The 15418-nt window shown below is 37.5% G+C and overlaps 1 protein-coding gene across 1 annotated transcript in view; it reads left to right on the top strand.

Moving 5' to 3' along the window:
• Nucleotides 1–15418, top strand: part of LOC114365720 (uncharacterized) — an 84039-nt gene that overhangs the window by 42953 nt on the left and 25668 nt on the right. The window contains exon 2 of the mRNA XM_028322357.1: nucleotides 10562–10606. Within this exon, the coding sequence (XP_028178158.1) occupies nucleotides 10562–10606 (45 nt within the window). The remainder of the gene's footprint in view (nucleotides 1–10561; nucleotides 10607–15418) is intronic.

The following is a 15418-nucleotide window of genomic DNA, read 5'->3' as shown; positions in this document are numbered from 1 at the left end:
ATTAGTGAAACAAATGGAGGAATAAAAGGACAATGGGCAAAATGGTACCCGGCTCCAATAGATATGTGTCTAGTATCGTTTGAATGGTCTTACCAAGATGAACAACTTTTACTATGACCACCAGCCTCAGATCTGGTTGTGTACGAAGATATACATACTTTTTTGCAGAATGGTACCCGGCTTCAATAGTTATGTTTGTAGTGTCATTTGAAAGGTCTTGCCAAGACGAACAACATTTACTATAGCCACCAGCCTCAGATCTGGTTGCGTTCGAAGATAAAGATACTTTTTGTGTAACCTAAGTATCATACAGTGTGAAGGGGGACGCGCTCGGGGCAGGGCACCGACGAGATGGTCGGACGCGGTGAGGAAGACGGTGGGCGGAAGTTTGCATCGTGCGGTCCACACAGCTTATGACCGCAGTCTGTGGAGGAACACTATCTGTGGTGGCGATCCTCATCAGTGAGGGACCGAGGAAGAAGAAGAAGAAATATCATACGTGTCCATCGTATGGTACTTAGGTTATGCGAGGCAGGAAGGGTTTACTGTTCCAGCATCCTTCCTTAACTCTATAATTATTATTGATGGGGATAATTGTGAAATAAATATTTTTATTTAAAGAAGTACTACCCCCTTTAAAGTTTTATTACTTCTTAAGGGTTTATTTTATTGTGGGTTGCTAAAGCGAATAAACCCACAAGACCCAATAAGTCCACCCACAAGATGGACCGACGACCTCATAAAGGTAGCGGGAAGGCGCTGGATGCAGGCCGCCACCAACCGGCCATTGTGGAAATCATTGGGGGAGGCCTATGTTCAACTGGACGTCCTATGGCTAAAATGATCATGATGATGATGATGAAAGCGAATAAAGGGCTAATAGCTTGGGTAGTTCATCGTAGGTATAATCCTTTCCTTTTCAATGCTTCTTATAGTTATATTAATAGATTGTAGTCATAATACATACTCGTATACATGGATGATTGTGTTATACTTTCATTTATAACTTAGTGGAATTACTGCTTTCAAAACGTGAATTAGAACTGGCCCCATAGCAGACATTTTCCTACATCTAAAGGCCTTTTAAAATATATATTGGTTATGGCTATTGAAGCGGGTACCACTTTCCATACATTTGTGCCCATCATCCTTTAAATATTTTATTCATACACTGTCACGAATATAAGAGCTAGAAGAATATTAAAATGGATTTTAAACCGCCTCAACGTTTGTCCGCTTATCCGCCAACTCAGTAATCCCTAGCGAACTAATAATTTACGTAAAACAAACCTTAGCCCGAAAACAAAATCTACAAGTTTGCTAACAAACTGACAAATAATTTTGTACGGTTTTGTTTACATTGTTCAGAGTTAGTTTGTGGAGACAAAAACGTGAATGACAAATGTTAAGGTCGATGTTCGAAGTAAATTACAACGTCCTTGGTACAGTGTTGTGTCAATAAAACGAGTTTATAAAAATGTTTACTCCACCTACATAAATTTGGGCATCTTGTTGATAAAATACTGTTAACCTAGTATTATACAGTATTTAAGAAGTAAGATAGCCAATTCCTCCGTTGTTGAGGATTCCAGGTGAAGCTCGCTTCCACCTTCGGCCTGATCATCACTTACCATCAGGTGAGAACAGGCCAAGAACTTCCTCGTTGTGGATTAATAAAAAATCTGTCCGATCTGGAAGGGGGCACTTATACCGGTTGCAGACCAAGAGCTAAGCTAAGTTAATTTCGTTTAGCTCGCTTATCTGACGCAATTTCCCATGGTAGTGTGTAGACTGAAAACTATGCCAATTCTATGGGAAACTGCGTCAGCTATGCGAGCTAAACGAAACTAACTTAGCTTAGCTCTTGGTCTGCAACCGGCATAGCTTAGTGCGGCCTTTTGCTGAGACTTACATTTTGTTGCCATCGAGTAAGTCACACCAGAAACACCCCTTCTGGATCAGATTCTTTCACATTCTGTATGCTGTTTTTTTCCTTGCTATCTATTTATTTAAAGGCTCAATCAAACCTATCAGTACATTTATTAATTACGCCGGATATTCAACCTACAAACTCCTGCCGTATTCCATTTGATATTGAATAATAGCTGGTCAGGTTCATCGTTAATTTTATTGTCCACGAGACACAATGGCGGGCCATTCACGGCGGTCAGTAGGCTATTCCGCTCGCAGGGCATAAATCGAACGGTCAGCCCGCTCCGAGGTGTGTTGTCAGCCCAATATATCCAAATTAGGCCGTAAAGGTGGCGGATTGTGAAATCTCGGACTACTGAGTGAGAATAGGGCTGTATTAAATACATAAATAGATATGTAAGTTATAATGTAATGTTAAAACATGTTGTGATAAGTTAGTCATATTCAATACTATTACCATAAAAATCTATAATCATCTGAGGTGGAATTGTGTAAAGCAATCGTAATCATTTGAAAGTTTATAACGTACGATAAAGTCAGTTAAACAAAGCGTTTGACAGAATAATCGTACGTTTGAACTGTCAAATGATAACGATTGCTTTACACAATTCCACCTCAGTTTGGTTTCACCCATAGGACGTCTAATGCTGAACATAAGGCCTTCCTTCCTGCTGCCTTTATGAAAATGTACTAGCTAACTTGAAATACACTATTACCAACGTCTCCATAAAGGTAGCAGCAAGGCGCTGGGCTGGATGCAGGCCTCTACCAACCGGTCTTTGTGGAAATCATTGGAGAAGGCCTATCTATGTTCAGTAGTCCTATGGCTGAAATGATGATGATGATGAATGTCTCTTTATCTCAGTGGTCACAAATGGTCGGGAATTCAAATCCCAGCTAAGGCAGTCGATATTTTGAAATTTTAAATCATATTTATGAAGGAGTTGCTTGTTAGTGTCACTTTTTAAATCATGTTTTTAAAGGAGCTCATTTGTGTCACTTAACGCGAAAATATCTCGGCGAATGAATTATGGCTACTTTAGCGCCAACTCAAGCGCATCAACCGCCGTTTCCCTGGCCACCACTGTCAGTATCTAGCCAAGCGACACGCTGTAGTCCTAATGTATCCACACGCTCTTTGTTGGCGGAACGAGCGTCGCAATGCAGACCGACTATGACTGATGTTATTTATTCAACTAGAAACTACTGCGACGTTTCAACAGTTTGAGATAACTTAAGGTTTCTTTGGAACTAACGTGAAACTCGCGGATGTAATCTGATCTCTGTGACACGTGGATATTTCGGCCTGCAATGTGTGCCAACTGAGTTGAATGTTGCAATTTGATTTGAATAGAGCAGTGGAAATAAGCAACTTTTTATTTGGATGATTTATTACTTTATTCTTACTGCTCGAACAACATTTTTATTAATATGTATTTGAAATGATCCTCAACTTTGAAACATTCCCTTCAAACGTTACGTTACATTTATTACTTTTATTTTATTTGTTTATTATTACATACATTTAGCCGTTACTTCTTTAATTTAAATAGTGTCTTAAATCCACTTGAAGTTTGTTCAGACATAACTTTGGATGTCAAAAGTTTGTCAAAGTCAAACATATTTGTAATAAAATTTTACGTGGTCGAAAAACACGAGACAAAACGAGATCGTACAACGTCGAAGTTAACTTCGCATGTAATCGTCACTTCGATTTTGAGTTAGAATGTTAACTTCACTCCAGAAGTGGTAAGACGTTCTTTAACGTCGAACACAAAATTTGTCAGGATAAACTCAACACTTCGTCGTGTAATTAACCGTCCAGAAACGCTTCGGAATCCCTTTGAAGGACTGAAAAGATCTTTTACATAATATAGTGTACGGGACCCATTCATGGCGTGATTACTATAGCCGTCTCGACGGGACGGCTCGTTATTTTTGTGAAGGCAACCGTACGTAAGTTACATTCGAGGCAACGTTGAAACTTCGCACGTGCCCCTCTAAAACCAACCTTGATACAACTACGCAAAGACTATTACAACATCGGTGTAACATTGTGAAAAAACTACATCGCAAAATCCACACGCACCCGGCGAATGAGTTGAGCTATTTTCGACTGTATCACGAAGTGTGAGAGTGGAAGTGGAGGACTCATTTCGTTGATAGCCAAGTCTTTGAATTTAGATGTGTAGCAATTGGTATATGGCATATGCTTTTTAAGTGATAGGGTGCTAGTTATTGAGACGTTAAATGCAGTTTCAGCAAGGTTGGGGTCAAGTTAAAATCGTACCCGTATGAGTTTTGAATTCTCTTTTAATTTATCGTTTTAACGGCTCTACCATCACCCCAATATTCAGAAAATTGTGACAACATTGGTTTTCAAGTACACTGTGCAAATAATTTTGACGTCAGCAACTAATATTTAGAAATTCATATCTTCAATGTTCCTAGAAAATCCAGAATTAAACCGACATTTTAATCAAGGCCAGAACGTTAGCTAACACGTCAAATATCAATTAATCACTCAGACGATTCGCTAATTAAATTAAGCGTTCACATTAAGATTAACACAAATACGCGTTGTTCAATTAGTAATAGACTGTTGAAGATGTTAACGCGTTCTTGGTAGAGTTACTCGGCTAAAAATAAATGTTTCTAAGAGCCTAAAGGCTGATAATTGCTTTTTCTTTGAATCCCAACTATTATAAATGCGAAAGTAACTCTGTCTGTCTGTCTGTCTGTTACGCTTTCCCGCTTAAACCTCGCAACCGATTTTGATGAAATTTGGCATAGAGATAGTTTGAGTCCCGGGAAAGAACATAGGATAGTTTTTATCCCGGTTTTTGAAACAGGGACGCGCGCGATAAAGTTTTTCTGTGACAGACAAAATTCCACGCGGGCGAAGCCGCGGGAGGAAAGCTAGTTACCAATAAAGCATGTTACATTTAGGCCTCGCCTTGAGTAAATAAATTTAAAATAATCTTTCATTTTAGTCTTCAAAACTCAAAGAGAAAATCAGTTAAAACTCCCTAAGGCTGAGTTCATCTTACTTTAAGTTTAACAAACGTCAAAAAACTGTCAAAATCCGTACAAAACATCAGTTAAAGTTGTTGTTACGGTTAAAGATAAGGTTATGCAACTCTGCCTTAGTGATCTTTGATGGCATTAGTCATGACGTGTTGAATAATCTATACTCGTACTAATATTATAAATGCGAAAGTAACTCTGTCTGTCTGTCTGTGTCGCTTTCACGGCTAACCGACAGAACCGATTTTGATTTTTGGCACAGAGATAGTTTGAGTCCCGGGAAAGGACATAGGATAGTTTTTATCCCGGTTTTTGAAACAGGGACGCGCGCGAAAACGTTTTTCTGTCACAGACAAAATTTACACGCGCGCGATGTCGCGGGCGGTAAGCTAGTAGACAATAATGCTGAAAACCTGAAATACCTACATGGAACAAATGAAAAAAGTTAATGTCGAAAGAACCCAATTTCATTCTCTTTTTAAGTATAACTCAAACTAAGTTCAATTAGAATCACTTTCAAACCTCAACGCTTATAAAAATTCGCCCATAGCCGTTCTAAAACTAATCAACCAATTTAGTCTGGCTATGAAATTACCCATTAGCAAGCTCTCGATCCCACTCGTCCATTCAGCCAAAATGGCGGTGGAACAGCTGAGCTTGGGCACAGTATAATATTCGAGGAGTAGGGTCACATATACATATAGGATACATTGCGTCATTGATTCAAATAAATCATGATCATGACATGATTATTTCAACCAAAGGCGTCCACTGCTGCCAATGGCCTCCACCAATGATGTCCATATTGACCGATTGCTAACCTGTATCCAGCGCCTTCCTGCTACCTATATGAGGTTTTCGAAATCTATGTAGGCAAATTGAAGAATCACAACAATGAAACAATAAGAATTAAGAGACATGTAAAAGCCCTAAGAGCAACACTTTTAGTATTTTTATATACCTATTAATCTTTTATTTTGTTTTAGTTAATTTTTCTATAAATATTTGAATATTTGTAAGCAGAAATACGAACTTAGTAAGTCTACGTTTTTTGCGGTAGAGCCGAATATAGTTCATTCCGATTAGCATGCAAACGAGCTTTCGCTCGTTTTTGGAATTTCAGCTCTAGTTTTTTCGCTAACAAAAATCTGAGCGTCACTTATGCTTTTTGTTGAATTTATAATCATAAATCTGGTTAAGTTCTTAGATAATTAAATACATCATGGATTTATAATGTGGATATTTTTTAAGCTGTACTTGAAATTACATTGTGATAAAAACTTTTACTTTCACAGTATTTTATAGACAAAATAGAATTATTACCAAACCACAGCGGAAACAATTGCATCCTCAACCACAAAGATTTGTTCCGAGTGTAATAAGATATTAAGATGCAAACATAAAGGGCATCGCTCACCAATTGTGAGATTTAAATCAAATAATTGATTTACCGATGTAAGAGGTACTTGTATTAATCGCTTTTTTACAATCGTATATCGAAAGGGTTATTTGCAAACTATTTAATCCAATTCAAAGAGTCAATAAAGCCATGCACGTGCCACCCCCAGTGACCTCCCTCATCATACTCGTCGTACAGAGATAAAATAAGATAGTTGACCTATGGGACAGAAAATTCTGAAATCTCACGGCCCTATTATTTACTAGAAGATTGTTATATATTATTCGTATTGTAAATTAATGATCAGAACACATTTTTAGTATCAAATAAATAACACAAATAACAATAATTATTATCCGTTCTAATTGGCTCTAGTAATATATTTTTTTAAATCCTAATCTTATTTCCTTCGCCATTATCAAGCAAATAAATAATCACGAAATATTTTTTAGTAAACTTTGCATAGTCGTTAAACTACAATAATAAAATATTCTTGTAAAACTTTGTATATTTATACAAATCCGTGTTGAAGTCAGTAAGCGACACCCATTAGCTCGGGCGCTGGACCAATCGTGCGCATCGAGCGGAGCGATCGGAATAATAAAAGAAAACGGTCGGTTTTGCGAGGAAACACCGTGAAATTGACTTGCGGTGTTTTACTTAAACACCATTCCTAGAAAATTCTATTAGAACAACGTCTAATTGACCTTGAGTGAAATTCAATGGAAACGCAGACGGCTGCAACGGGAGAAACGTAATTTGTTTTGAATTTGTCTCGGCGCTAATTCTTTTTGTGTCTTAAACTCGAATAGCGCTCTTTTTACCCGACTGCGCCAGAAGAAGGAAGGTCATGTTTTTAAACTACTTGGTAATAACGAAGCTTCATTTTAAACATTTCACTTTTATTGTGTATAGTGCGTATTTTGATCTCTATAACACAACCACTTTTTAAGCAATCCATAATATTAAAGAGCTTATCTAAAGCAGTCCACACCGCCGACCCACCGTCATGAATCGCGTTGACAAAAGTCATAGAAAGTACAAGTCGTCGGCATGATTCTTTTGAAATAAAGCCACCGGGCTGTTGGTGTATAGAGTCATTAAAGCTTTGCACACTATGTATTAATGATTTAGCCCCATAGCAGCATACTTAGTTTATGGATTCCTATTCCATCAAACCCTCATGCCAATTTCATCAAGCTCATATCGCCAAGACTCGTGCCAGCAGCGCGATTGGCAGCAACGCATTAGAGGAGGCTTTCCAACGCCCCCCCTCTCCTTTTTGATAGTTAATTAAACGTCAGGCGGGAAATATTCCCGTCATTAGGAAAACTCGAGACGGTGCAGCCGCGGCCGGAAGTCCCGTCGCCGTTTCCCCCCACCCTCCCCCAGGAGTACTAAAGGTTCTCATGGTGTATGGTTTATGATCGTCAGGCAGTGTAGTGAATTTTTCATGCGAATACGCCGTATGAAAAAGCCGTTGACCGAGTTTTCTGACCTTATTACGGTACGCTATTGATCAGGAATTGTTTTTGGTTAAATTGGCTGTATTATTTTATCTACAGAGCTTAATTAACATTTTTGTATTGGTAGCTATTTGCATAACACAGCTCTAACGTAATGTGATGTCTTAGGTTGAGTTGCACCATCTTACTTTAACTTTGACAAACGTCACAAATCCATCAAACTCCATACAAAAAGCACCGGTTATTGTAATTGTCACGGTTAAAATAAGGTGGTGCAACTCAGCCTTAATATGTTAATATAATATTTTAAAAAATGAAGTAATCATTAACAAACTACTTGTTGATGTGATTGCAGACAATTCCCTCTAAGCTTTCAGGACACTAAACCCAAATTTTGTAGCTAGACATCTTCCTAAGCCATCGAAATCGATTATGGGGGATATTCGATCCAGCCCTAATCGAGTTAACATAGTAAATCGCACGGACCGCTCACTCGCGTGCTAGCTTCAGAATATTTCATCGGGGTTCGATTCACGCTGTTTCGATGCGCCCGCAAATTACCGATCATGTCCCATCACTACTGAATTCAATTTGAATCTTGGAAATAGTTGCTTCTATCTTTGCCGGTTGTCAATGAAACTCTATAAACCGCGTTGTCAAGTGTAGTCGATAAAATTATATTTTCGATACTGTTGAAATCATTCTTGGCAATTATTAAACTAACTATAGGTAGAATTAACAAAACAGAAACACCACACTTGTTTAGCACAAACAATAAGCTCTCTTATGACCTTATTTTATCATTTATACTTTTTGTTTTACGCTGTTTAATCTACAGATTTTGCTTAACTACTAAATTTGTCTTCCCTGAACTTGGTTGAGCGATTTTTGGAAGTTTTAATTTGCTTGTCATCTTTCTAAAAGCTCAATTCTTTGCAACTTTTTTTTAATGCTGTCAAGATAAAGCAAAGGAATCCACTCAAAGTGAACGGATGCGCGTACGCATACGGGCATATTGATGCGCCGTGATTCATAATTAAGTGCTTCGGGCGTGGAACAACGTTATTGGATTTTTATTGGAGATCCGAAGTGATACCAATTGTCTTGTCCTTTTTATGGTGGTTAATTGAATGTGCACTTTGTGTTTGGCTCGATTGGGTTGATTTTTAACACTTGAAATTATTTTTAACCTTTTTTGTGTAAGGCCCAGAACAGACGGTGAAACGCAACTGCAACGAAACTGCAACTTTCTGATGATTCTGATGAATGAAACTGAAACTGAAAGTTTCAAACTGGTCGCGTCATGTGTGGTCTCTCAACGGACGCTATGGCAGAAACTTAGCTGCAACTCAAAAGTAACTAGCAGTTGCAGTTTCATTGCAGTTGCGTTTCACCGTCTGTTCTGGGCCTAAGGGTACCGTATTGAAATTGATTTAGTACTCTCCAGATCTTTCCAGCTACACCTGTCTTAAAACATACGTATTTATTTTTACTGACACTAAAATCGGACGGAACCCTTTTCCTTATTTCATCGGAACCATTATTCTTCTTTCCGGTAACAATAAAAGCCGCCGTACCTGAGATGAGCAATAAGATAAAACTTTGGTGTACGCCAAAAAAATTCGAAGGACCATTACAGACGCTATCCAACGCTAGTTGACCTTTTTACGAGTTTTAAGACGGACCTTCCATCTAATATGCGTACGTGCGAATACCCGCAATGGCCACGATAAAGAAGTACCTCTACCTCTTGGTGTGGGTACCCCTCCCCAATGGGAGGGGTCTGGGGCGCGAGGGCCCGTGGTCAAAAATATAAAGGGCCAAAATTAAATTCCTCGCGACTCATAACGTATAGAATTACGTCATTATGCGAACGCCGTCTAAAAATTTCACTTTTAACGCCCGAGTCATGACCAATTTTGGAAAAGCTTTGTTAGGTGATACTTTTTTTGTAATGCGTATCTTTTGGCCTTTTTACAAAAGATGCGTGTCAAATTAAATGATGACATGCCATGGTGTAAAAAAATACACAGGAATTAAACCTTCGTTCAAACTTCAGTAGAACGTTAGCGTTACTTAAAAGCCTGGCTGGCTATTACCTCATTGTTAATTTGGTAACCTTAATTTTTTCTTTTTAAATGAAATCCAAGAAGGTGCGTTTACAGCCAGTCCTTTGTTTTTAATTTAAAACAGCCACGGATGACGCCATTACGGCATTTTAAGGAGTTCCAGATTCAAATCTAATGCCGCGTGACGATGGGCCGTGATGGGTGCGCGGGAATTTTGACATGTACGGCCGTTACGAATGTGACAGATACAAATGGAACTGTATACACATGTAATAGGACTCACATTCGCTTGATGAGTACAGACACGTGTTCTCACGGTAGAGTAGTGAGAGTTTAATAGGATAATTTAAAGTTGCTGTAGAGTCACGATTGTTTTTGACCAAAACTCGACCTTACCACCATTGTTATAACGACCACATCATATTTTTTCGTTGTGATCGTTAATTTTGTCCAAGTCAAATGAACTGTTGCACATGTTAAGTAGTATACATTTCGTTGTAATGATTTTACTGTCTAAAGATAATAATATCCTTTTCTGTTGCGATGATGTCACGATCACGAGCTTGTGAATGAATTGTGTCATTGTTATGAAAGTTTTTGATAAAATCTTATGAATGGTCCATTCATGTTTCTGTTATGAGATATTTATCTTTATTTTTTGTTTGCAGGTGAGTCTCAGCAACATGGGGATGACTGCAGTTATAGTTATATAAGTAAGTCCAGTTTTTAATTATATTTTCTTAACATTTAACTTTATGAAAGTACTAGCGGCCGCCTGCGGCTTCGTATGCGTGTATCCCGTTTTACCCCCTTAGGGATGGAGTTTCGTAAAATCCTTTCTTAGCGGATGCCTACGTCATAACATCTACCTGCATGCCAAATTTCAGCCCAATCCGTCCAGTGGCTTGGGCTGATAGATCACTATGTCAGTCAGTCAGTCACCTTTGAGTTTTATATATAGATTATTAACGTATTTGTTAGGTTTTTATTGAAAATATTTAAGAATCACATGTATCAAATTAACCAATGACGTCTAGAGTTCAAAATGTATTTAAAGACGGTTATTTTTGGTAGTGTTATACTTACCTAAATGTAACTTATTATAAAAACATTTTCTTTTTAGGCCCAATAATTGTCCCTCTGGGCAGCAAGTATTTTCAAAGTGACAAGCTAAAGTTAGCCACTTCGAGTCTATAAGAAACCGGCCATACTTTTAAGTCAATTTGCAGAACTGTTAGCCTTATTTTCATTCTGAGAACTCAAGTGTTGAAAACACAATAAAAACAAACTAACGAAACGGCAAACAATTGAGTTGCTCGGAAAACTTCGATAATAACCACTACAATTAAAAACATAACCCTCCTTCTGGCGCAGTCGGATGAAAATCCAGTAAGATGGCCCTTGAGTCGGATAACTTTGTGATGAAACTGATTTCACCTTTAAAAGATACTTACTCCTTAGTGCGCCGACGCATTCAGTTACAATCGACAGCAATCAGACTCTTTATTTTAACAAAATAGTCTTTATTACAACTAGATTAAGATGCTACAGTGTTTAGTTTGATGTGCTGTCATCTGTACAATTACAATGTAGCGGCATTTGTTTTAAATTCACGTGACGTATCCAGATTATGTATTTTCGTCCTTTTAAAAGGATAAGAAAAAACAAAACACTTTTTTTTATAATTAATCAGGTAGTACTTAAGTAAATACCTAGTAAGACTTGAGATTAATTTTCGAGCGTCTAACGCTGTGAGCTAAAAAACTTAAATTAGTGATTTATTTATAAAATGTTATTAATTTCAAACTAAGCATTATTGCCTACTTACAAAGTTGGTAAATTCGACATGCATGGTTTATTCTTATAGTTTTTCGCGATTCGCACCATTGCTTGCCTAATTTAATTTATTTAGCAGTATAATTTGCTTTCGCTATTATTTTAAAAGCTTTCTCATTAATTTTGAACTGTCTTCGTTCAAGCCAGTGTGTAGTCTTGGGAGGAAATGCTTTAGTTTGATTACTGCAATAAAAACAATCTTAGCGCGAATCGTGGAGTTCGTCGGCCACTCGGCAACTCAATTAATAAACTTTATTATGCAAGTCCCGGCTATTTCAATGGGGAACTGTTGTGAAGATTTCTTTAAGGGTCACCTAGATGCTGCGCAGATTCGTTTATATCGAAGTGTCTAAAGGGGCCTTTTTTTTAAAAACACGGTAGGTACTATATTATTTACTTTTGGTCGACTACTTGTGTTGCTTACATTTTAAGTTACAGTAGATAGTTGTGAGTACTAGTCCCGATGGGGTCTAGTTTTATTATGACCATTTAATACATGGAATGATTTACTTAAATACAAATTGTTATCCGTAGGTATCTTGTTTATACATGTACCTATTACAAGTTGTATCTTCTTCGTTTAAGCTATAATAAAAAACTTAAATATAATAGTTTTGTCTCTGGTGCTATCCTCGGTTTATAAGTTGAGACTCTTAAATGCAAAACTCCTAATACGAGTAGGTACAACTACAAAAAGCTTTCTTTAATGGTCGATAAGTTACCATTTAGCTAACTAAAAACCTACAAAGACCCAGAAATGTTCTCAGCTCACAATATAAAGAAATCAATCTAGCACCGAACTGTGGGTGTTTGAAATTCCGCGCTCGTCCGTCTGTCCGCAATGCGTCCACCGGCCCCTCGCTATGATACTCCAATGTACACCCTGCGGTAATGCGTTTAAAGTTTTATTTATTAAGCACAAAATAGTTTAAGTTAGATAAAAATAAGTTTAAAGATTGCTGAGATTTTTGACGTTTTTAAATAACACTTAACACACGCTCTATACATCTCGCAAAATCTACGACTTATAAAAAATAAAATGGCATTAGGTAGCACTGAATTGCAGAATAATAAAAATCGGTATCGCAGTTTTTATTCTTAACATTTTGAAACCTAAACTAATAACGTATCCTTTTGATTCCCAGGATTGTGCGTGTAATATAAATCCCATCAAAAACAATACTTGTCAAAAAAACCAAGTCTCCCAACTCAGTTGTTCTACGGTAAAAAGTTGTGAGATCCATGTAATACCAAGTCCAGGCCAGGAAATCTTTAACGTGTTACATAAATAATATTGACTTGGCCATCGCACTAAATAATTTAATTTACACGTGTTTTCATGCGATGGCCAAGTCAATATATTTATGTAAAACGTTAAAGATTTCCTGGCCTGGACTTGGTATTACATGGATCTCACAACTTTTTACCGTAGAACAACTGAGTTGCGAGACTTGGTTTTTTTGACAAGTATTGTTTTTGATGGGATCTATCTCATTTCTTTTTGTATTTTGTAGACAGCAGTTATGTATCTAGAAAACTGGACCGAAATTGAAAAATTTTACTCGACTTGGCGGTTGCACTACCGTGCCCCCAAATATTTTAGTTTTTCCTTGATTCATACACCAAACACTACTTATATTCCAAATTTGAAGCTTCTAGGTCTGCTAGAAGTGCCTTAGAATTTTGATGATCGGTGAGTCAGTCAGTGAGTCAGTGAGTGACAAAATTAAGTAACTTTGACCCGTTATAATTCTTAAACTACTGGTTCAAATTGAATGAAATTTTAAGTATACCGTGTCTTTACAATGCCTGCATAGCTAATGAAAATTCAGCCTTCTATTTTTATCCACAACGAAGTTACCTGAAGATGAAGTAAAATGGCCTGAATTGCTTCGAGAAAAGGATGGTACGGCCGTGCCGCTTTTTTGCTAGACTTGGTGGGGGCACTGCCGTGCCCCCAGATTAATATAAAAATTATTATCGAATATAAGAGTTCTTAAAATCCTGTAGCAAAATTACTTTAGCATTTTTATTTGAATTTCAATTTGACTTAAAATCATTAATACAATTGTGATACAAATTTTAAAGTGAGATGCAGTCTAGAGAAACACACACTTGTTCAGCAAATTCCTATTAATATTCCCTTTTCATAAAGGTTAAAACTAAAATTTTATTATCATCAAATACATTACAACAGTACAATACAAATGAAGCCATAAACAAAGACTATTATAATTCAAATTCAAGAGTCAACAAGTTCATGAGTTTATTTCCTAGAAAATGACAATGAATGTGAAATCAGCCTAACGTTATGCAGTGATCACTCTATTATAAGAGTAGGCGCACACCGTTGATTTTTCGTCGGCCGATAGTTTAGTCGGGCAGTTGATCAGTAGGGGCATCTATGGGAGTGCGCACACTACGCCGGTTCGATTTGGCCGATTCTTCATACAAATTAAAATCGGGCACAACTATCGGCCAACTAAAAATCAACGCTGTGAGCCTACTCTAAAGGTGTACACGGAGGATATAAAGACATGTACACACGTGCACACCGCATAAATATTCGATCGGCTCCGAGTGGCGCCATGTTGAATACGGAATCGAATCTGTGACCTCACTAGTCGCGAGTTGGATGTGATGTACAGGCATGTCAAGCTCAACACTGGTGTTTGTTCACTTGTAATAGGGGTCCTTTTGCAAAACAAATGTATAGTTTGATGTGCTTCCGTCTGTACCTACTGTGTTTAATGACATCATTTTTTTATGTGCTATTGTAATGTTATTTAGAGTCGAATTTTCAAATACCGGGTCAAACATTTTGTGTAAATGGACGATGAAGTGATGGTGTTTATGTTTACACAGTTGGTCACCAAACAATATTATTATTAGAATGTTTATAAGTTAAATACAATTAGCTTGTGTGGAAATAACCCGTACCAGACGACAGGCAATCTTACTACATCAAAAAACATAGGTTAATAATGTTTTGCATAGGTACTAAATTTTAAATAAACAACTTGACAAAATCGAAATGTCTAAGGCGGGAATCGAACCCATGACCTTTCGCTTGCCGGGCGACTGTTCTTCCATCTGAGCTACTTAGACACTGGATGAACCTGAATGTTTTACATACAGTCATACCAATTTTCATAGTAAGATTGTAAAACGTAAACTTCTAATGAACGGTTTACGTCATATGAACAATTGAACATACCTATTTTCTTTTACTTCAAATTTATTTAACCAATTTTTTTCATTGCAGTTGGTACACCGATATTGGAAATGATCTAACGTCGAAGGTACCTTACTTGACTAAATTTTCGTCACCAAACGTACACTGCTTTGTCGCCTAAACCACAAATTCACTATAGTTACCTATATGTACAATTAGTCTTATAAGCGCTTTGGAATATATTCTGTTAGCTTGTAAGATGATTGAATAATAATAAATAAATAAATAGTTACCTACAGGATTGGTTCTTAACGCCGTGGCTAAAAAAGAGGAGGACTCTCCATCGAGAATATGGTATGAGTGAAGCCTCAACCACACCAACGCGTGTAGATCGCCATCATACCATAGGCCAATGACAGGTCGCGCGATAGGGTTGCCAGGTCCAAAATTCAAAAGCCGGACTTTGTGCTTCATTTGACCGGACATTTTACCCTAAAAGCCGGACATTGTGACG

The sequence above is a fragment of the Ostrinia furnacalis genome, unplaced genomic scaffold (genome assembly GCF_004193835.3).
Source record: "Ostrinia furnacalis isolate ACB-3 unplaced genomic scaffold, ASM419383v2 OfSCF7615, whole genome shotgun sequence".
Classification (NCBI taxonomy): domain Eukaryota; kingdom Metazoa; phylum Arthropoda; class Insecta; order Lepidoptera; family Crambidae; genus Ostrinia; species Ostrinia furnacalis.
The sequence above is the reverse complement of the archived record's forward strand: the minus strand, read 5'-3'. Positions and strand labels throughout refer to the sequence as shown.